The sequence below is a fragment of the Peromyscus eremicus genome, chromosome 6, assembly GCF_949786415.1.
Source record: "Peromyscus eremicus chromosome 6, PerEre_H2_v1, whole genome shotgun sequence".
Classification (NCBI taxonomy): Eukaryota; Metazoa; Chordata; class Mammalia; order Rodentia; family Cricetidae; genus Peromyscus; species Peromyscus eremicus.
The window spans coordinates 42,665,656-42,690,452 of NC_081421.1; the positions used below are offsets into that span (position 1 = coordinate 42,665,656).

Sequence of the window (24,797 nt, forward strand, 5' to 3'; positions counted from 1 at the left end):
GCCCATAAAGGGATTTCTTCCTTAAGCCCCATGGATTTTTCCCCCCACAACTTTTTGTGTGAGTTAGAAATGAAAACCATTCATCTAGTGCCCCAAAGAACGGCCTTATTGAATGGAATAACAGTGTAATGTACCATTGAAGGCAGGATTGAAAGTGATTATCTTGTTAACTCTTGACAGTTACCGCCAGCTTGAAATGGAACCGGCAGGCTTGATTTGCAAATGAATTAGAGCTTTTTCATTTTGTGCCAGGATCATCTTTTTATATTCTGATATGACAGATGCTATGTTCCAGGCTTTTGTTTTTCTTCAGTTTTATACTTGCAAATAAAAAACAAAAGATTACGATAGTTGTTTTATTTGCATCTTTTCTCTTGGAGTTTATTCTTTTGGTAGAAGTTACTAATTTTATATTTTTCAAAAATTTGTTGAAGATAGCTGTTTGCTAGAGTTAAATTTAGTAAGTTTAAGTGCTGTAGTAATTGAGTGAAAAAAAAGATGTTTTTTAAAGACTAGAACATTTGTGGCATAAAGGAATATTACAATTAATAGAAATTGAAACTTTTGGCTAACTTTTATAGAAATATTGTTTTTTGGGCAATTATTTTGATTTAAGTTAAAACATGTAGAAATATTTCAAGAGCCAGACAAGAAACTCCCTTGTACACCTATCCAGATTCATCAGCTTGCCCACATTGGTTTCATCATTCTTCTTTCTCCCCTCTTCACCAGAGTGTGTGTGTGTGTGTGTGTGTGTGTGTGTGTGTGTGTTTCTGAACAGAAGTTGCAACACTGGAAACAGTGTTCCTATGTACTAGTAAAGTCCTTACTGTGTGTATGATACAAAGATTACAACCTTAGTGACCAGAAATACTAGATTGTGAAAACGCTGATTTAAAAAAGAAACAGTTTTGTGGTTTTTGTTTTAAGAAAGCAATTCTCCATTCTTTTATCTCTTTATCCTTTTTGAAACAACTTGTATGTTACCTAAGGAATCTGGCCCCAGGCCAAAATTCTGTGATCTTTCAAACCCAACTACAGGCAATGGAAAGTAGTCTTGACTTATCAGTGGTTCAGCTAATGATTCATTTTCATTTATTTATTTGGTTAGTTAGGTAGTTTTTACTTTGGAGTAGTAAGTAAAGAATCATACATTCAATTGAAACATTGTTTTGAATTTTGCTCTTTTTCTGGGCTACACTATGTCACAATGCCAGACAGTAGCCGCATGTCCAGGCAGCCAAATCCATACGCTACACTGAGCTGGAATGTTTGACTGGCCTAGGCTAGGAGTTATGACTCTTGGAGTAGTGTACTAGTAGTTGACATAATAGAGATAGTTTCTATGGCTACTTAAAAGCCGTGGTCAGTAGGACTTAGTGACAGGCTGTATCTTCAGGGAGAGGAAGAGAAGAAAGGAAGTAGTTGTTCCCTGGGCTATGGGCTTCAGCATGATGGGAATGATGTGAGCTGTTTCCGAAATAGAAAATGTTAGAAAGAATTGGTTTTCAAGAAGGAACTCAAGAAACCAGTTTTAGACCCATTAAATCTTTTTTGTTTTTGTGTTTTGAAACCTGCAAAGAAGGATATCAGATAGGCAAATGAAGGAATGTATTAACATCTTGAACATATGAGTGACATGTTTGACTGGTGAGGCATATTAAATAAACTGATTGAAGATAATTATGATGGGTCTATTGAAAGTAACCCACAAGAAGTTAAAGAGTGTGTGTACTCTCGTCTCTCACTCTGCCTTTTCTTTAAAACTTTGCTGTGCTTTTTAGAAAATTTTATGTGAGAGTTTATAGTCATTTCTTTGAATATATCCTGTGTGTGTATAAAATATACATGCTAATAAACTTATAGTTTTTTTTTTTTACCCTATCTTTCTATTAAGGGTCCATTTCCAAAAGAATCTATGAAAGTTGAAGAAAAATTATTCTCTTTCCCTACAACAAACATTTAAATACTCTTCGAGTTGTTGATTAGTGAATATGGCTGTCTGTAAATCATACCTGAAGATCATGTCACTGTCCTTGCCACAACCTTCTATATATAGCTAAAAGATTTTAGTAAAAAGTTTCATAAAAAGAATTCACTACATTTGGCCTACAGAAGCTAAATGATACAACTCGCCAATCTTGTTATCATTCTTTTGCTTAAGTTGTGAGTATCTTCCAATGATCTTTCCTTTTTGATTCAGTGAATGGTGAATACTAATGTTAGTGATAGATAAATATAATTGATTGAGTTAACCTTTATATCTCAAATTCTAAGATTTTTTATTTTTAATGTATAGATTGTGAATGTTAAAATTCAGTTAACATTGCCATCATAAGGCTCTGTGCTTATCTAATGCTTAATGTGGGTGAATACATGATGTAATGTGCATGTGTGGAAACATCATACATAGTATATTCCATCAATTTGCGAAATTAATAATGTGTCAATAGTTAAAACAATAAAAGTATCCATATGGTAGTAAAACAGAAAGCTTGTCTGAACAAGTAAATTGAGGGATATACACATAGAAGTCTCTTAAGATTGGGACTTTGAAGTGTTAGACTGTGGGGAGTTTTCCATCAGTTGATCTTGGGATAGACAGACTTGATGAACCTATCATTTCAAAGGAGTCTCTTGGTGGTGAGAGCATAAGTGGCATAGTGTTTCAACTCATATTGTGAGCGTGATATACAGGAACCATGGCACTTTGCGTGAATAAGGACAACTGTCTCTCAGGGTTCTGTCTCAGAGCCTTGGATTTCCCCCTTCCTGTAGTGAGGAAAATCACATGAAGAGGATGCACTGTGATGGTATATAACTATGAAATGTCAAAAAGGGAATGCAAGCTTACAGCTGTGAGAAACTGTCTTGCATGTAGCAGAAGTAGGAATTTATTGGGTTCATAGGCAATAAATATGGTAAGTTAATGATGGATAGGGGAAGAGAAGACTGTTTTGAGTATCCATATACATGACAAAATTTTGGGAGCAAAATGAACTGGTTTGAAAATAGGTCCATTGTGTAATATTAGAAAATTATTAGCTAAATATAGCAGGTTACAGCGAAGGCAGTGACATGATCTTCAAGTGTGATGGCATGGATTAAGGAGGCCAGTGTTGGAGGAATTTGAGTGTAAAGTGGTAGAAACCAAATCTGATACAAATGTTAGGTGAGGGGGAGGTACTGTAACCTTTCCAGGCCAACTATGGAGGAGTCCATCTTTTCTGCCAGTCTCTTGTATTGTGGCTGTGACTACATTATCTCTACTTCAGTTCCTATCCTCTAATGAAATGTAATTCATTTGTGCCTATATAATCACATAGCAAATTTAGGAAGATTACATTTGTACTAGTCAGTGTAGCTGCTATAAAACTGAACAGAAATGTGAATAGGGTCTTTAAATACTGAAGGTAATAGGTGTGCACATAAATAATTTATGAGAATGTTTAGTGGTGATGTGAAGAACAGGAAAAATGTGGGTTCAGTATAAACTCAGCCTCATTTTAGTTAACATGCCACACTACAATTCTTTTACAAATGGAGTTCTAGCTTTGGATTAAATAGAACAAACTCTCCTATTTTATAAATCTACTCTCTTACTCTAAGCCTCAAATTTATTGCTCATGTAATAAAGGTAGTATGTTATTCCATAAGTTGCTAAGAGAATTTTTGTAAATTATCTTTAATTTGGATCAACAGTAATATATTGTCATTGCAAACACTTTACACAACAATGAAAAGAAAGGATTAGAATAATTACAGAGGGTATTCATCAGTAGTGTTTTCATTTTAGTTTGTATCTACTTATATAACACAGATGAACCCTATTGTACATGTGAATGCATATAACTTTATTTTACAAGTGTAGGTATTCTATCATTCTGAAATATACTTTAAAATTAATATACCACAAGAACAGTTTTGTGGAAATACACAATTACATCATCATTTTAATGGTTGTATGAGTCTGTTTTTATTGATATTAATATTTTACTTCCCAGCACTGGGCATTTGGTTTGTTTTCATTTTGGAAAATTAAATACAACAAGGTTATTAACATCTTATGACTATATCATTGAACTAAACTTAAAGAAGTAGAACGTTGTCAGGTCAAAGGTTTTAAGGATTGTTAAGAATTTTTTAAGATATGAAAAATATATGAAATGTTTCCTGATCTGTATAAATAAATTATAAATTTAAATAAAAAAGAACTTTGTTGTATTTTCCCAATTACCGTCTAGAAAATGCTATTTCTGCTCTAGCAGCAGTGTGTGAGAGGCCTGAGTCCTTGAACCTTCGCATTGCAGCAGAACCATCATTTCTTCATTGTTATGTGCCAAATGACATCCAGTTGATTTCTGCAGACATTTTCTGTGCACTGTACTATTTGTTTATATATGTTAGCAATCTCTTGTGAATATTGGTAGAAATGTAAGTTGTAAATGACCAGACTCAGCACACCAACATGTGAGACTATTAATGAGGATTTTTCTTTTTGCTTACACCCATATATGGCTTAAAACCTTCTCTGCAATCTTAGTGTCAATTACAGAGCAGAAGAATACTGCAAAATTTATTTCATTATTGATGTTATTGTTTTTCAAGATTGACACTAATAAAGTTTACCTTCATTACAATTCAGGCAGCCTAAATCCAAATCTTCCTTTTTCTCTCTGAAATGTATAATGTATGACCTGTTTAATCTCTCTAAGCTTCATTTATTTCACCTATAAATAGCTTTAACTGTATTTTTATGATAGACCTCTAAAGTTTCAATTAATTATGTGCTTGACAAATATGTTGTGTTTCCTCAGAAGCTGAATCTCTAAGAAAATCAGTTCAGTTAGACAAGTAGTTTGACTAAAGCCAAGGAATGCAAAGACTTAGAACAAAGCAAAACAAAAACCAGCAATTAGGGCTAGGGCAATGGCTCCATAGATAAAGTGCTTTCTGCCTATGCAAGCTTGAGGACTGGAGTTTGGATCCTCATCTTCCAGCTGGGCATAGCTGTCACCAGCACGCTGAGGGTGGAGATGACATCCTCCAGGAAGGTTCGTAAGACAGACTAGCCATATGGGTGAGTTGACTCAGTCAAGAAGATGGAGAGCATTTGAGAAAGACACACAACATCACTCTCAGGCCTTCATGTGCACATGCTCATGCATCCACACACAGATGGGTGTCCACACACATTGAACACATATACAAGCATATATTCACACTGTACACACAGACACATGTAAAAATGCTAATTAATTTGATATGAGCAAGACTTGAATTCTAAGCGGAGAGGATAGTTTGAGTTCTGTTCTCTCCTGAAGTTTACCACTCTGCTTAAATGGGGGGACTGCAAGTGGAAGGAGAGAGCATCACAAGCCTTTAGTAACTGAAGAGCTGACTGATGACCCTTGAATTGCTGACATTTTTGAAATATTCAAGTATTGCATGTTCTTTCAATTCTAGCAGGTGTAGACAAAGGTTTTTACTTTGTAACTTTTTGGAGACTGTTGACACAAGTCATACATTTTGGCAGATAGTGCTTTTATGACATTGTTGGGACATAATTCTCTATAGTGGAGAATTCTCTATAGTCTGGAGAACTCTGCTTGGTCTACCTCCCGCATCCAGGTTCCAGGAACCAAGAGCGCCCCAGCATTGGAAACTCGGGTCTTCAGCATCCTCTCTCAGCCCCGCCTTGTAGGCGTGACCATTAACAAAGCCTCAGTGGGGGTTGAAACTTCCAGGTCAAAGCTGGAATGGCTACCCACTACATATACCTGATCCTCAAAGTAAATTAAAATTACATAAAATTTGTAAATTATTTGTGAAAACTATGATTTTTTTAAAACAATCAATTTTACTGTTAATAAGAATTTATATCACCTCAAATGTCCAACAATAAGAAATAAGCTAGCATATTGTAAATCTGTGAACAGAATAGCATAGAAACATTTAAAATGTTGTATGTAGGGATATTTTTTGATAGTTAAACTGTTTACAGTATATAATTAAGTAATAACATGTTTAATCTACACAATTATGTATGATGATCTCATTTGTAAGGAAAATAATTGTATTTATGTGTTGTATAAAAATGTCTTGGAAAGCTGTAACATACTGAAGCTATTATCACTGGCTGGTGACATTCAGGTGCCTTTTATTTTATTCTTAATTAGAACCAGATGTGATTTGAGTTTGTCTGCAGTGAGCATTTATTGTTTGCATGGTCACTTCTGGCCCATATGGCACATCTGTGCCTTTTAGGACAGTCTTGTGTTTGCAGCCCCACACTAGGGTACACTTACTGGTTAAGAAAAATAGCTTTTAACTTCTACATGGGTTCTAGGCTTTTTTTTTTTTTCCCACAGTGGACACTCCATAGAACCATACATCATGAACATGAAAATTTACATAATTAAGTTATTTTGAATTGAAGAGTTGAGTTTATATTACCTTTAATGCACCCTCTCTGGGCAGATCACTTTCCATGCTTCACCTCTTGTCATGCTAAGCTCTGAGCTCACATGCCTGTCCTCTTTTCTGCTTCCTTGGTCTACCCAAATATAATCAGTCCTTCAGGAGCCAGCCAACGTCATCCTTCCCTTTGAACCCTTTCCCAGACACTCTAATGTATATGACAGTTTCTTCTTTTTTGAACTTTTCTTAAGTTAGGTCAAGGACATAGACTGAGAGGGGTGTTGCCATCTCATCTGCTAATTCCAGATGACTGGCTATGACTCCTTGGAACAATATGTTGAGAAAGATAGCCTCAGGGGACAGACAGATGACTTGGATGAGAAATGTGTGTCTGTCTATAGAGACTAGAAGATCAGGTAGCTTATGTACCATATATTTTTCTACCTGGATGAACATTCAAGGTTTTCCATATTACCTTTGGTTTGGCAATGCAGTTTGAAGTATCTAAGATGTAGACACCTTGTCTCAATATCCCTGCTGTTTTTATGTTGTGATTCTTATAACTCTTTAAAACATGAAGGTGCTCAGTAAGCAACCCTTCTGTGCTGCTTTTCCCCCCTTGGCAATCCAAGGTGCTTTGTGTTCCAAGTCTCTTGGGTTTGAAGAACTTTTCAAAATGGGTTCTTTTGGAACAAATCAAAGGACAAATTCGCTTACTTTCCCATGGAGCATGTAATCTAGAGTATGACTTAAGAAATATTGGGTCTCAGGAAAAAAAAAAAAAAGAAATATTGGGTCTCTTGTCTTCTCCCATGGGCCTTTGTGAATACCAGAAGCTGTTTACCTAGAGGCCTTTAAGTAGCTTAATTATCCATGCCCACCTAAAGGCTTGAATCTCCCATTGGAGTAAGCCACTGGGTGTCATCACATGGTGCTTAGCATGTTTGATTTCAGCTTGGCTTGACATTGTGGATACTCACTAATGTTTTGCTTTAAAATGTTAGGAAGAGAATGGTATTTAAAATTTAATAATCATAGCATACTTACTGTGCAAATGATATATATTCTAGGGTATAGCTTAATGCAAATAATAATTGATCAGATAAGTACACATAAAATATGAATACTTAAAAACCACCATTTTGAATGTAATGTGAATATACACATAGAGCCACTAACTTTCAAGAAATTCTCATACCAAGAGAAAAGTGCCAAGAATGCTAAACTAACTTATTAAAAAGAAACTGAAAATTCTTGAAATAATAATTTGGACCTTAATGCTGATATTAGATATTCTTTATTGAATTAAAATGAAAAGTAAGCGACTGATACTTGCTTTTGATTACTTATTTTCAACATACATTATCTTTACCATCTTTCAAATAAATTAGGGTATTAAAGTGTGCTTATTTCAGGGTCTATATAGCATTCTTTCTAGTTTTAGCCAATGTACCAAAGTTTCTATTTATTTCATGTATAAAACTAAGAATGACTTTCATTTGTTGACATTAAGCAGAGATAGATTTCAAGATGATTAAAAGAGCTAAAACTTATATAAAGATATTTCTCACTCTGAAAGTGTTATATCTATGGTTAGTTTGTCATATTGTCACTAGTATTTACTTAGTGACTTGTACATTATTGTATACTGATTATCTTTTCAACCTGAGATTTGAATTTAAGGTGTGAAGCTGAGTGGAGATAAAACTTGACAATACATTTTTTAAGTTGTAGAGCTGAAAATTGAACTTAAATTTTCCTTAGATTTTTGTAGTTTCAAATTTTTCATTAATAAGATTAGGTACATAATAGAATCTGAGATATATATATATATATATTGTTTCAGTTAGAAAACCTATGGTTTTCATTAATAAGATTGGGTACATAATAGACTCTGATATATAAATTGTTGTTTCAGTTTAAAAATCTGTTTTTTTTTATTTGTGTATTTTTGTAGGCATTTATAAACTTTGATTACTATCATGCATGAAAAATCCAATTCATGTAGTTTTGGCTTTATAAAGAGAAAAAACAAAACAAACTGTAATCCTAGCTCTTCTATGTATAGAAAGGTCTGCATTGACCTTTTAAAATTGAATAATATAATTAGTGCATGGCAAAAGCCTAATGTAAAATTTTTATTGAGTTTCTTTGTTTTTCAAAATTATCAAGTGAACGCCTATCTTGTGTGGAATAATTTACTGATTTCAAATCTTTTTAATGTTTTATTTATTAAGAACTTGTCAGTGAAATATGTTAATATTGCTATTAGTTATATGCAGTATGTTTTGTTAGTATTTTATAATGAAGTATTCTAATTTTAGCTTGTTCTTTGAAAAGGTTTTATTTATACTTATTTTTTTTAGTTTCCACATCTCAAAAGTTACCTTTTCTGTAGGCTTTTTACTTAAATTTATTTTAAAATGTTACTTTTATAGTAGATCAGTAATAAATTTTGGATTGAATAATAGGACGTAATTAGAAAAATATTTACTTGAGAATCAATTATTTTTCCTAAGTTAATAAATATTTTGATAAGTATAAAATATTGAGAATCAAAGAATATCATCAGAAGGAAGAGTATTTTAAACTATACAGATTAATTGTTTTTTAATCTCACTCCTGTAGACCACTACAAGTCTTAATGGTGACGTCTTTGGTTGTTACTGTACTCAAAACAGACAGAGACAGAGAGAGAGACAGAGAGAAAGAGAGAATTGATCCCTTCCTTGTAAGACTAGATCTTAAAACAACAAAAATAAAAAAAAAAGTCTACAGGCTTTTGTTTAGGTAATTCTTAAGGGGAAACAGGCTGTATCAAGGGAGTTTCTGAACTTTGAACATGTTTCTCTTAGCAAAGTAATTAAATTTCTTTGCAACAAAAGTCAGATAGTCCTTTGCTGTTATTACTGTGTTTTTCTTGCTTGTCGTGGCCTCTTTTTCTATTTTCTATTGAGGAAGACAATAGGGTGGGTGCACATAGTTTCCTCTCGGGCTCGGTTTGACCACGTCTGCCTCACAGTGTGGAGCTCCTGCCTTTCCTGCTTTAGAGCCCTGTTCTACAGTCATTACGGTCTGTGCTGCCTCAACTACAAATTGGATGAACAACTCGTGACACTTTTTCAATATTATTACATTAAACCAAGTGGATTTTGATTGATAACCTAATATTCAACTAATGCAGAACATCAATCATGGCAAGTATATTAATTATTTAATATTGCAGTCTAATTCAGAAATCGATGTGCTGCATGAGGGGAAGGGAAACTCATGGTTCCCAGAAGATTTAAGACAGGGAATGATTAAAAAAAAAAAAAAAAAAAAAAAAAAGAAAGAAAGAAAGACCTGCTGTACTCCTGTGTGTTAGTTCGATACAAATCTTTATTCATTTGCCAATAATCTCTTCCCATTTTCCACTTCAGGACCATTTTATCAGTTTTGAGACCTATAATTGAATTAAGTCTGCTTTCAGCACAGGGCAAAAGGAGTTGCACAAATATTGATGAAGTCATGACAGGGACAACCCAAGAGACAGACCACTAAGAGGACAGGTTTTCTACCATTTGTTGCAAGATCCCTTTATCAGTGTTTTGGAGTTTGTGTCTCTATTTAAAAAAGAAAATCATTAAGACTTCTGTAATGACTTTTAGATCTTTTGTACTAAATACCACCTGCCACAATATGACTTCTATAGCATCTTATAGTTTGGAATGGACCTTTGTATGTATTATATTACATATTCTTTAAAAACAACTTATGCATTAGGCAAGTCCTAGTTATCTTTATATTGTGTAGTGAATTTTCCTTAAGTGTGTATTTGTGGCTTCAGTGCAGGTGGGTAATCACTAAGCTTATGTGGGTATTTTGTAATAGAGATTAAATTTGAATTTAGATACTCTGCTTCTAGAGCCAAGATAATATATTTATTATCTTAATAATACATAAATACAACTCACATTGCTTTTTCTTTGTTGTTTTGAGGGCTGTTTTATATATAAATTTGGAAGAGTCTGGGAATTAAAAATCATTTGCCTTTAAAGCTTTCATTCAGATTTGTCTGGTCATTTTTAAATACTTTTTAAGAAACCTTTCTGAATTATTTTGTCTTTTAGACTTGTGTGAATCATTTCAGAAATTTTTTTTTCCTGAATGTTATTGGTGAATCTTCTTCTTCCCTGGCATTTCAGTCCAGGTTAGTTTGAGAGCTCAAGTGGTAAGACTGTACTGTTCTAGTCCAGCTTTAAGCCTTTCCATCTCCTTCGAAAACACAGTTAAAAACAAAGCAAAGCACCCTCACTCCACACATACACAGACCCTTTCCCACCCCCATCTCTTCATGTTACTTTCTATCCGAGATGACCCCTTACAGGTGGAAACCCCTTGCTCTTTTTGTGGTGTTGTGATAGGGGGTGTGCTGGCAGGTTTATGTCAGCGTGACCCAAGCTAGAGTTATTTGAGAAGAGGGAACCCAAATTGAGAAAAGACCCCCACCAGATTGCTGTGGGCAGTCCTGTGGTGTATTTTCTTCATTAGTGATTGATGGAGGAGAGCCTGGGCCGTTGTGGGTGGTGCCAAACCCCCAGGGGCAGGTGGTTCTGGGCATGGGAACAAGCCTCTAAGTAGCACCCCTCTATGGTCTCTGCTTCAGTTCTTGACAATAGGTTCTTGCCTTCTGTTCCTGCCCTGACTTATGAACTGTATGCTGTAATAAGCCCTTTTCTTCTCAACTTGCTTTGATCCTGGTGTTTATCATCATAATAGAAAGTAACTAAGGTCAGATGGAACTGGGCAAGGCTGTGCAGAGACCTAAGCTGAAGCTGGCAGATGCTTATAACTGGTCACATGCTCTGATTCAGATGTTGTGAAGTAGGTGCTGGAATATCAATTCCTTTTCATTTAATGCATTTCCTCCAGGAGCTTTCTTTACAGTGCTTTAATTGGGAAACTAAATGAACATTTGTAATGACTTGTAATAAATTCTGTCATGGGACATGTACAGGGTGTTATAGGAACATTTTTGGAAGAACTCTCTATATTGTGGGTAAGGAGTGATTTTCTTCCATTGAGACATAGTTTAGGAGTACTGAAAGTTTGTTTTTCATTTTATTGTTTGTTAGTAATATGAGAATTTGAGGAGACTGAAAGAAAATAGCAGTGTGTGTGTGTGTGTGTGTGTGTGTGTGTGTGTGTGTGTTCACGTAGCTCATTAAGAGTGAAAACTAGATTAATAGTTTGTCCACTTTGGCTATTACTGTCACTTTCCATGTTATGTCACTTTGGCAGGATACATGTGTTAAGAAAACTTACACCTTAGAAAGATTTTACTTTATTATGGAAGCTGCATTGACACTGAACAAGGCAGGAGCCGTTGAGATCCAGTGAGAAGCTGATAAAAGAGGCTAGTCTCAAATAAGGTGCCACCTGTGAAACAGAAAAATGTACTTGGGTGATAATAATTAAGGGTATCAGATGACAAAGACTCTGGTAGATTATGTTTGCTTTTGTTTGGTAGTGAATGAAGAGATGTGCCAATAATAATAGCTAGTTTTCTGTCTGATGTGCTATCCAAAACACATATCAAAAATATATAACGTGGCCAGGTGTGGTATCACATACCTTTAATCCAAGAAGTCAGGTGACAGAGGCAGGTGGATCTCTGTGAGTTTGAGGTCAGCCTTGCCTACAAAGCAAGTTCCAGAAAATGTACCTATCTCTGTCTTACTCTACTATCTTTGCATATCTTCCTGACTTTAATCCCTTGGGCTGTGCTGCATGAAAACTAACTCATGGCTTCCAGCCTCCATTCCTAATGCCCAGACCAACATACTAAGAGGAGATGAGCACTTCTGCTGCCTGGGCTTGTCTCTAACAGGTCTCTGCTGCTTCTAGCACCCTTAGCAAAACTATACATTCAGTGTAGATCTGTAAGGGTTAGTGAAACTCATCCTCTAATCTCTAATGCCAACATAACCCTAAGAAGAGGCGAGAATAAATTACTACAAGGTGTGAGCAGAGAATCTGTGTATAATTAGTTCAAATTTTATTATTATTTGTTTAATTGAACTAGAGTGCAAAGAAATCTTTCTTTTCACAAGGACATTATACAGTTATTAGTGTAACTCAGAATTTAAACTGCCTATTACTCCAGTTAGAGGGGACCAAAGCCCTCTTTTATACTATGGAGGCACCTACACTCATGTGTGTATATTCCCTCACACAGAAACACACATATACAACATTTAGATTTATTTTATTTTTAATTATGTGTATATATGTGGGGTATGTGCATGTGAGTTCAGGTGCCCATGGAGTTCAGAAGAGGAAATTGGATTCCCTGGAGTTGGAGTTACAGGCAATTGTGAGGTCATTGGCTTAGGTGCTGGCAACCAAACTAGGATCCTTTGCAAGAGAAGCACACACACACACACTCCTACCTTCTGAGCCATCTCTCCAACCCAGATAAAATACTTAAAAAAATTGCTAAGACCTGTAATTATGCTGAACTAAATTATTGCTTGATCAGGGTAGGAAAGTCAAAGTTCGTTTGTCACTAATAAACTGATATAGAGTCTTAAAAAAAATCCACTCAGGGGCTGACTCAGCAGTTAAGAGCACTTACTAGGTATTGTAGAAGACTCAAGTGGCTTACAAACACCCTTAAGGCTATTGCCTGGGAATTCTGACAGCCTCTTCTGGTCTCCATGGGGTACTGCATGCATGTGGTACACACACACACACACACATATACATAAAAATTTTTAAATATAAACCTTCTCCATGCACTTAAGACAGAAGGCCAGAGGCCCCTGAGCTGGAACTCAACTGATTGTGTCCTCCCTGTGTACCAGAAGGTATCAGGCAAGCATCCAAGGGAGTGAAACAACTGTGAGTGCTACTCAGCTGTGATTCCTGTGAACCCTAACAGTGACCAGCATGTCACAGCTACACTAAATATTTGTCCTTACACCCACAGAAAACCGCTGTTCTCATTCCTTATCAAAGAAACTTCTTTTTACAACTGACAGACACCATTGCAGAAAAGCACAACCAATCAACACACAGAGTTGTAGAGCCCAGATTCAATAGATACTACTACAAAACTATGTGTACACCTAAGGCCCAGGGAACACTGCAGAAGAAAGGATGGGAATACTGTAAGTATTCTCCAAAGGATCAAGGAGTTTACTGTGAGATTATGTCTTATAGTAATGTCAGAAGCTTCGCCCATAAAGTCTCACCAACATGAATGCCTAAATATGAGCTGCGCAAAGACAGTGACAGTCATGCCACAGTGTGTGGGGAAAGACCATGAGGCTCTAACCCTGCACAAAGAACTACAGGCAAGTAAAGGATGCTCACAGTGGGAGAAATAGTCTTCCCTAGGAAGGAGCACTCCAGCTGAATTTCCATACCAAATGGTCAGCTCTGAAAACATCCAAGTAACATAATGACCAACCAGGTTATATTTAGTTCTGTAAATAAAACATATAGACATAGAAGAATGTAAAACAATGAAAAAGAGGTCATGAATTTCAAAGAGACAAAGAAGGGTTGTATGAGAGGGTTGGACAAAAGAAAGAAAAGGAGAAAATGATGAAATTATATTAAAATTGACAAATAAAAGAAAAAATACTTCTTAAAAAAGTAAACCTTCAAAGAAATCCACATATTTGCCATACTTCATCAGATGTCTAAATTGTCTTTGCAACTTATATAAATATTTAATTTTAGTTCTACAAGCAGTTTTTTATAATAAAAAACAAGATATTGTGTATCTCATATTTGATTTTTGATATTTTCTCAACATAATAATTATAGATCTTAATTTATAATGTAATTAATAGCGTTCAAAAATTATTTGACAGTGTTTTGTTATTTAACTGTATATTCAGAAGTGTACAGTTGTAGTGTCTAGGTGGTAGATAGACTTTGAGGTTGAACATTTTCATAATTGTAAAAAACTGATGTAAATAAACATTGTGTGAATAGTAAAGAATATACTGGACATTTTTTTGTTGTTCTCCACTGACAGAAAAATTAAACATTTTTTCTGTTAGTCAAATAAAACTTTTAATGCTAATACTAATTTTAAAAAATATTCTCTGTTGGTGGATATTTTCCCCTTAAAACAATGTTATTATGAACTTAAGTAAAGATAAATGAAAAATTATAAGGTTTTATAAAGTATTTTCAGGTAAACATAAATTAGAGCAGACAGGGGTTTAGTAGCTATTTAAAACTTTTATTCTTTTTTTTTTTTTTTTTTTTTTTTTTAGGGAATCTGGAAACATCAAAGCTGGATTAGAACATCTGGTAAGCTCTAAGTTCCTCTTGAACATTTGCATCGTCTTTGATATCTGCATCCTAAATGAACACTTTTGGATGAGTTTTGAATACCTTGTAGTGAAAGTCAACCAGTTCCCAAAGGCTCAGCCTACTGGTATTCTGTGAAGGAACTCACCTTTTCATTTATCTTACCATTTCGAGGGAATTAAATTTTTTTAAATTAGTTTTTTTTTATGTAGAGATGAAATAAAATGAATGACAATCCTTGGATTGATGATTGCTTTAATTAGAAGCAAAAATTGTTGTAGATTTTTGGTGTATCTTGATCTGACACAAACAAGCACATGTTTTGAACAAAACACAATCAAATATTGCTTGTATAAATGTGTATGTTCCAGCGATTTAACAGCTTTGAAAGAAATGCACAGCTTTGTTTTTCCTAATGTCTTTCTTTATGAATAATGCATTGGTTTAAACTATATTTGGTTTTAGTATATAAAATAATTGAGATGCACAATTTTGTTTTGAGCAAGCATTTTTAAAGAACAAATGAAATTTAAACTGATTTAGCATTAAAATCTGTCTACTGATTTAAAACATTGGAAAGGCCCCTTTATAACAATTCACTGAGTTGACTGGATAAAGTGTTCATCATAGCATTAAGTAGTTCATTTAAACAGAGCCTTATAAACTCATGCTCTGGTTTCTGGTCAAATCCAAATGTTGAATAATTAATGGTAGTGATCTTTTGTAAATACAGTCTAAGTACTTTTAAAATTGAGAGGCTTCATTCATATATCATACTCTAGCTTTGTTAACTATTAATGTACTTTTGTTCTGCTTCCACAAAAGGAACACAGTAGCAAGAGGCAGTTCATGTTTTAAGATTACTGTTGCTTGTTGACAATTTCACGGGTGTGTATAATGCATGTTGGCTACTCCCTCCTCACCTGGCAGCTTCATTTTCACTCACAGCAATTTCAGAGTTAGAAAGTTTTCCTTTTAATAATCGAAGGAACTCGAGAAACCCTAGATCTTTCAAAATATTCCTAAAAAAGACTAATTTTTAAAAAGCTATGTAACTTCATTAGAAGAGTTGTTGGAAATGAGTAAATAACATTATGATTGTTGAAAATAAGTAAATAACATTATGATTCTCATCTTTGAAAAGTATTCCCAAGCTTCTATTTCTCACTTAATAGTTACGTAAGTAATTTAGGACATAAAATCAGGATAAAATGTTAATTGGAGCATCATGCTCCTATATCAATTGGTAGTTTATATCAAAAGATATTTGATATTATAATGTCAAAGTGAACTTTGGTAATTCCCTTTTTAATTTTTATTTAATTGAAAATTTTAGGCCTGTGTTTGGCTCAGTAGGTAAATGCAGTACCATGAGTCTTATGACCCAAGCTAGACCCCAGGAACCCATTTTATGGAAGGAGAGATCAGACTCACAAATAAATCAATGTAATAAATAAATTAATAAACCTCTCTGTATATTATTTTCCGTGTTCCTCAGAAAATAGTAAGTTTGATTTTTAAAGTTGAAATGATGTTTGCTGTCTTCCTGGCAGCCTCTGTGCTTTAGTGTATGTGCTGTGGCAACCGTGAGGAGATCAGAAAGCTTTCCTAGAGGTGCTTCCCTCCCCCTGCATGTGCTTTCAGGAGGGGGGCTCAGGTGATCAGGCTGCGCAGCAAGTGCTTCTACTCACTGAACCGTCTTTATGACTTCTTTATCCCTAGGAATCTTTAGAGTTTGATAGATATAAAAATTCATTTTTATTGTATAAATATTTATTTGTCAAGGCTTTTTTGTTTTTGAGAGGGGTCTTTATGTAGCTTTGAACTCAAGGTCTTTCTGCATCCTTCTCCTGAATGCTGGGATGACAAGAACGTATCATCACGCATGAGAAGATGTGTCTGTGCATATGCACACATGAACACACACACAAATGCACACACATGCACGCAAACAAGTTTTTTAAAAAAAAAAAACATGAGTCATACAACACCCTGAATTCCAATCCAAGCCACAGAAGTCTTCATTGTTATCTCACATATTATACTTGTTTTTCCCTTGTCAAAGTGAGAACTCTGATTCTTAACATCATTGTATCTATTTGTGTGCTGAATTGTATGCATATAGAGTAGTTTCAGAATTATTGCATACTTGAAACACAAAACTGCTAAAGAGAATTCGGTATTTGTGTTTACTTTTCCCCCACTGAGTGTATTTATGTTATTTATTTGAACTATAGTTGGACTTATTTGTATCTGTTTGCATCTGGCTTAAATGCTTTTATTTGTTCTTGTTGGTTTCATCATAAATTCGATTCTGTATGATATGAACTTGCTTCCAGACATCAGAATCTTATAGTGGTCTTCTCAGAGATGTGTCAGTCCCTTCCTCTCTAGCCTATTCTTTACCCACTCTTACTCAATTTTATTGACTTCTTGTTATCCTTCCAGTATATATTAAAACAAAGCATGTTTGTATATGAATGGATGCCCATTCTGTTTCTTTCTCTTTTCCTCTACCTGCATCCCTCTTTCCTTCCCTTCCTCTCACCATCTCTCTCACAACAATTTTCTGGACAGTAGAAACTTTCCAACATTAAGAAGACCGAGAGGTAAGGTTGAACGCCATCACAGAACAGTCTTACCTAACATCATTCACAGAAATGAGCAAACGCAAACCATAGAAGACTCAAATGCTCATGTAATTGCTACAAATGAATGTACATCAAGCAATCATTTCGTTGTAACCTCCCTTTAATCATAAGAAAAGAGAATTTATGTAGCATAGTAAAGACATGCAAGACTTAATGAAACACAATTCTTGAAAATCTCTCAACCTACTTTTAAATAATGCAGAAAGCATTTGAAATGATTAAATGACTTAAGCTGTCTCTTTTATTGCAAATTGTTTTTCATATCAAAATAATCTCCGTTTATAATAATAAAAACAACAGCTTTTTAACAAGAATTTTTGTTTGTTTGTTAAAACTAGAAGTTCTAAAAGCCTGGGTTTTATTTTAAAGGAATCTTCAAGTACCAGTATGTATTTACAAAGAATACTAATTTGGGTTATATTTTCAAAACTCTTAGCTGTTAAATATTGAAAATTATAATTCATTGAAAAATAAAATACCCACATAAGATAACTTTAGTAAGAAACATTCTTAAATGAAAAATTGGAAAAGCATTAAGCAAGAAATGGTAGTATGTCATCTTATTCAAACATTTGATTGTATATCTTCTCATAGAGCCCAGATTCTCCCCCATTGTTCCCCATTGTTAAGAAACATTTTAGGGCTGGAGATATAGCTTAGTGGAAGATCCCTTGCCTAGCATGTTCATGTCTGTCAGCCCCTCCCCTAGTTTTTTTTTTTAATTGGCATTATTCTTTTTCATATGCTGTATTTCATTATATTTGTTCCACTCTCCCAACTCCTCCAAGATCTTCTCAACCTTCCTATTTACCAAACTTCATTCTCTCTTTCTCTCTCTCAGAAAATAGTCAAAACAAACAAACAAACAAATAACAACAACAAAAAGAAAGATAGCAAAAAGAAAAATAGCAAAACAAAACAAAAAGCACACATTTAAAAAAAAGTGGAGTTTTGTGTTGATCAGCTACTCGTGAGCATGGGGCCTTCCGTAGCATGTGTGGAGAGACCCAGTGCCCCTCAGCTGAGGAAAACTGGTCTTCTTCTCCCGGGAGGTATCCGTTTCAAATAGCTTCTTGGTTACAGATGGATCCCTCAGCACACTTGAAACAATCGGCAATAATTTCAGTTAGAAGAAAAGTAACCTTGCCATACTCTTTAGCTGGGAAACAAGAGAATCTTGGTACACTGCTGGAGAGTTATATGAGAAAATCAAAAGTTATCTTGAGAAGGCTTCCTTATTCCTCCAGGAATACCGTAGATACTTCCTTTAAGATTAAAAGATCAGGTTAAATACACTGGAATGCACTGCTTTCCATGACCACGCTCTTACCTGCACTGGACACATCTGAGTCTCCTGAATCAGCTTGCTTACTAGATGTTTCCATAATGTTACTTAAGGCAGATAGAGAGATGTCTCACACTTTGCAGGCACTTGCCTTGGTGAAGCCTGCTGACCAGAGTTCAATCCCAGGAGCCCCTGGACAGGTGGATGAAGGAGAGAACCAAATCCACAGAGACCTCCACCTGTGCAGTGGCATGTCCGCATACACACTAAATAATAATGGTTTTTTTAAGTTTATGATTAAATAAGATTGATTCCATGTATAATTCAACTTGCTTTAAAAGATACCCAGAGTTGCCAATGAAGCACCAAGAAAAAGGACTTTAAAAGGAGGATTCAGGACCTTCCTACAAGGCCATCCTTCTTAGGTTTTCTCAGATAACACTTCCAAAATGATAATTTTATTTCTGACATGCTTTGACATGAAAAATATCTGTACATGTTCAGGGATAGGGAGCATTGCTGTGGTGAACAGTTAGGAAACATGTTGCAAGATTTTGTGGTTTAGTCTAAAAAATAGGTATAATTGTTCCTTTTAGAAAGTCTTATAATGTGTATTTTGATATCCTTTCAGTAAATACTGATGTAACTACATGGGTACTAAGGGAGGTATTATGAAATAACTGATTATCTAAAAGTATTATTTGTGAGTGAAAACAGCATTTGTACATTTTAAGAGAACATGGCACAAAGTATAATTAAAGAACCCTGTCTTTGGGTTTGTAAGGTGAAGGCCAAGACCATAGAAGACAAAAGCATTTCTAAACATATGTAAGTGGTATAATTCAAAGGATCAAGTATTTCAAACCTACCCTTCATATTTTTACCCATAACGTATTCTATGAGTGAAGAATGTAGCTGGGTAGCAGTTTTCGGGTGGCAGGCAGGAGGCCCTGGGCTGGATCCCTAGTACCCAAAACAGAAACAAATCTCCTATCATTTGGTATAGCTTTGTCCTTTTAGAAAAGTAAGAAAACTATTTTCATAACCTTATGCTATCAGTTAACATAGTTGCTTGAAAAAAAATCAGTTTGTTTCAAGATAAAAAACTAATGTGGTATGTAATTAATAAAATTGTTAAATGGATCATTATAAGAATACCCAGATATGTGTATATTCCTATTTAAATCCATATGTACTTATATACTGATATAATTCCTGGATCTAAACCATGTTTTCAGAATATTTAAAATACGGGGGGAAAAGAGTTCAGAGATAGAATGTGCTTGTTAACAAGAATTGTGTGTGTTTGTTGAGCAAACACCAGAATAATAGCATTTTACTATAGGACATTGATCAAGTCTCAGGCACTCACAGTTAGGAATTAGAAAGATCATAAAAATCCTCTTATTGAAAAGCAGCACGTCTTCTTCCCGCTCTCCTTCTTTCTGTTTGTCCTGGCAATCATCCTATAGTTATAGCATCAGTCCCCTCCCCTCTCCTCCAAACGCACCTTCTTTATCTTGCATCCCTGCCACATGTTTTCATAAATGGTGGGAGAAGTGAGCTTCCAGAGTCAGGGAAAATGCTTTATTACCAACAGCACACAGATAATCTGTGCATAATAGATTCCTTGGAACCCCCAGTTTCATGGAGTGATGGTTGTGTGCTCACTGAGTTGTGTGACAGCTCAGGAACTCAAGGTGTAGGAGTCTTTAAGCAGCTGCGAATTTTTGCTCACAGGAATGACAAGCTTGTTATTCTACTTAAGTAACAGAACCACTTCTATGCCGGGGGTGCTCTATCAGTATCTTCCAAGACTGTTAAAAATATTTGTAAAGATAATTTGGAATAAAAGCTGCTGTAAGACACATCAAACTGCTGTGGAGAACTGTCTGTTTCTTAAGAGTGATTTCTCTTATTTTGAAGTTGGGCAGTGTGTGTTTTAGTGTAGTGCGAGTCTTTTCTCTCTCCCTTTGGTTCACTTCCTCAGCCTGCTGAGATGCATCTTTACACTTCCCGTTTGCTCTCATCAGACCAGGACTTCCCCTCTCATTTTTCACCCTGTTTTTCCTCTTGTGTCCTTACTACTTCACTAGAACGTATGTTATGTACTGCTGCTCTGTCTGCTCATGTTGTTGTAAAAAAGGTTCTAAAATTAAGTATATTGTTTTTAGCTTCAGTTTGCTGTTAGCACCCTACTTTTCTCTTGTTTAGAAGAAACTCATACTCTGGTATAGTTCTTACAGAAGGCTCCTGACATCTTGCTTATTCCAAGCTATTTTTCTAGAGTCTTACCATTTGAATGATAATTTAGCTTCCTGTAAATCCTGTCTTGCATTACATTATGTTGACTCATAAGAATAGGATTCTATTAATACCTTGTTGTATACTTTTTCTTGATGTCTCTTCTACCAATCTGATTTACTTACCTTTATTTCATTTGTTAATTTTTGCCTTGAGAAACTGTCACTTTTCTTTGTCCTTTAATGTCCTATTTTGCTCAGATAAGCCTAAAAGTTCATTGTTTTTTTGTAAGTACAAACTGATCTTTGTTGTGCATGGATTTAAGTTTTATTATTTCATGAAATTAATGTTTTGGATTATATTATTAAATATTAGCTCTGTTCCATTGTTTTGCTGTCTGCAGGTACTGTGTGTGTGTATGTCTGTCTGTGTGTGTCTTTGTGTGTGTGTGTGTGTGTGTGTGTGTGTGTGTGTGTGTGTGTACTATAAACTTTTACTTGTCTTTGCCTTTAGTCACAGTCTAAATTTTTTTATTCTCATTTTATCCAATCTTTTAAATTTTCATTCAAATTTATTACTCTTTGTACATATTGTAATTGTTCCTTATTTCTGAAATAATCTTCCTTTTTGGTTTCTATATTTTGAATTTTCATGTGAAGATTTCTTTGGTATTTATTGAAGTATTATGCTTTGGGATTATTTTCTGGTACAGAATTTTTAAGCTATAAAAATGTTTTGATTTCTGTTTTCTGTTTACTTCTTAGATAAGTTTTATGGGAGAATGATTTTACATATCATTTTTAATCTAGACATTTTGTAGACATGCATTCTAGATCAAGGATGGCCTCTTGTGCAACACAGTGATGTGCAGGTTCTTTAACAGATGCTGGCAGATGGGAGAGAAGGTAGAAGGTGGCAGGTGGTGTTGGAACTGTTAGGAATTTGATTGCTTTTCACTGTATTCTCCTCTATAGTTTTCCGTTCAGAAGCCTTGCTCCCTCGGCTGCCACTTCGGCCACACTCCCTTCCAAGCCCATCCTCTAGGAACCAGACCACAGTTTCAGTCTTCTGACCTTTTAGTGTCATACTTTCTCCCATCCCCTCCAGCCCCAGGGATTCATTTTATTGGTGATTCTGGCTATGATTTCACCTTACTACTACTTTTAATGATGAAAAGTGGCCTGTGGATATTTTTACCTCAGAAAGAGAAATTACTAATTTATAAAAGAAAATGTTATAAACCACTTTTTAGACAACTGTGGTGCTGTGTTCAAATACAGGGCCTTGCATAATGCTAAGCACATGCTAACAGGTGTTCTATCACTGAGTGGCAAGCACATCCTTTGAATAGCCCCTGAATCCTAAGTAATCATCCTGCTAGAGTCATCAGCAGAGCTGAACATAAAATATCTCAAAGGACCCAGTAACCATACTAAAACATACAGAAAATGAGTGAAAAGTCTACTTCTAATGACGCTAAAGAAATAATGGATTTTTCTGAAGAAGAATAACGTACAGATAAATGGCCTTCTAGCATTGACTCCGGCTTGTCTTTCAGTGTCTCTCTGCAGGCAGAGAAGAGGGAGTGATTAGTGATAATGTTGCTTCTGCCTTGTTTCTGAATTAGTGATCTTCCAAAGTTGTAGAGAATCAAACTCTAGTAAGTTCTTGTCATATTAAGTTGTTTTTCTCCTGGTTTATATTTTAAAATTATGTAGTATATAGTAACTTGGACCCCCCCTTTGAACTCCTGAATTTAAATGTTTGCTCTCCCCAGAGTCTTTATTGTATCCCTCTAATTATTAATGCTATGAACATGCTTTTTTAGTATTTCTATCATGAAAAGGTCCAGGTGGTAAAGCTTGCCATGTGATTACAATACAGCCATTGTTGTTATCTAGGCAAACTGTATATGGAATGATACCTATTCCTCTTAGTAGAGGGATTAGAGTCAGGAAATATTGTTAATAGATGGACCATGTTGAAAAGTTGTCAGTGTTTAAAAGGAAAACTAGTATTCTTTGTTGTTTCTTACCAAAAAGAAGAACTGATGTGCTGGTGCACAGTTGTGGAGAATGAAGTATGGTATTTCTAAAGTGTCTCTTGTTCTCTTTTTGGAGAAGTCACATAAATAAATGGACGTGGGTCCCAGTCACTTGAGAATCACATTTAAGTGCAGATTCTGATTTTCAGGGTCTAGAAAAGGACCTGAGGTTATGCATTTAAGGAATTTTGAAGGGAAGCCAGTGTTTTTCTTAGATCCACTAGGGAGAAAAATACATTAAAAAGTTTAGTCTTGAAATGCAAAGGACAGTTTCTGGATCAGGTGAAGAAACTGAACTCAGAGCCTGAGACTTATGAATAGTAGATAAGTGGGTTTATAAACCTAGGGAGGTGGACATGCCATAGATTATAGAGGACAAAGTATCCACCATACTCTGCAAGAACAATTCAGGGACTGAGTTTCTTTGTTTTGTTTTTTGTCTCTCCTTTACTCTGTATTGAATTGTTAACATTTCTCAGGACTGTAGCGATATGTACTAATAATACAGTGTTCAACATAGGACAATTAAAATAAGTGATAATAAATCTTTTGATAAAAGAATTATAAGGATTTACAACTTTAAGTGAGATTTGCTTTCTATTAATAGTTGAATGGCAACAGAACTCTGGAGCCATGCCTGTGGGTTTCATCTCCCCACAGAGGTCTCATTTGTGTTTCTTACATTGTATAACATTTGAAAGTGATGACCTACTTGTCTTTGTGGTCAAACAGCACAGTCTGGCCATTTTGAGTGTTGAAAAGCAACTATCATTAATAGCTTGTTTAGTCCATCAGTGGTTTGTAAGACGATGTTACTGCCTGCCAGCAATGTAGGTACGTCCCATGCTATTATATACTCATCAATAATGCTACCAGGGCCTAATAAAAGCCCTTCCCTCTGTTTTAGGCTATTTTACATAGAACTTATAAACCAAACTGCTGTATTTCGGTTCTCAGAATAACAGTCGCCTTTAACACAAACATAATTATAGTGTATACATTTGATATATTTGAGTATTAAGTTAACCTGTAAAATGAACATGAAAATTAGGGGGATTGATTTCCCACTATTCTGAAAAGTACTTTTGATAATTGTATAAATGAGTTAGAGAATATAGTTACTTCAAATGCACCAGTGCTAGGCCTACACTGTATAATGTTATATAATTCTGGTTTAAAGTATTTATTGTCTCATCACAATTTAGGATTCTCAACCTTTAGGTAGTGACCCCTTTGTGGATGAATGACCCTTTCACAGGGTTCACCTAAGATGATTGGAAAACATAGGTATTTATATTGCGATTCATAACAGTAGCAAAATTACAGTTATGAAATAGCAATTAATATAATTTTATGGTTGGGGCTCACCACAGCACGAGGAACTGTATTAAAGGGTCACAGCATTAGGAAGGTTGAGGACCACTGAATTAAGGGCTTCGCTAGATCTACCAGAGCTTTAGTTTTCTTACCTAAGCCAGTATTTATTGGATGCTCAGGATAAAAATGCATATTGAAATAGATACTTTCCTCAAATTGTAATTATAACATGAAACTACATGATGTTCTCTTCACAGAAGACTGTCATTTTTAACAGAAAAGTGTATTTCATGAATATTTGCAAATTAAAGCAATTTGATGGGGATTCAGTGTTAATTTCATATTACCGTCATGATTTCTTAGGCTCCTTATAGGTCTTATACATGAGAACCAGCTCGAATTGTAGTCAGAAATAGTGTTGTCAGTGGTTCATTTTTTGGATCTATTTTGATCAGTTGCAACCTCATTGCATGTTAAAAATCAATGATTAATAACTATTATCAAGTCTTCCAAGTAGCAAAGC

General features: G+C 35.0%; 1 protein-coding gene across 1 annotated transcript in view; it reads left to right on the forward strand.

Moving 5' to 3' along the window:
* The window catches only part of Rsrc1 (arginine and serine rich coiled-coil 1), a 323,363-nt gene that overhangs the window by 139,553 nt on the left and 159,013 nt on the right, over window positions 1-24,797 (forward strand). The window contains exon 5 of the mRNA XM_059265450.1: window positions 14,697-14,733. Within this exon, the coding sequence (XP_059121433.1) occupies window positions 14,697-14,733 (37 nt within the window). The remainder of the gene's footprint in view (window positions 1-14,696; window positions 14,734-24,797) is intronic.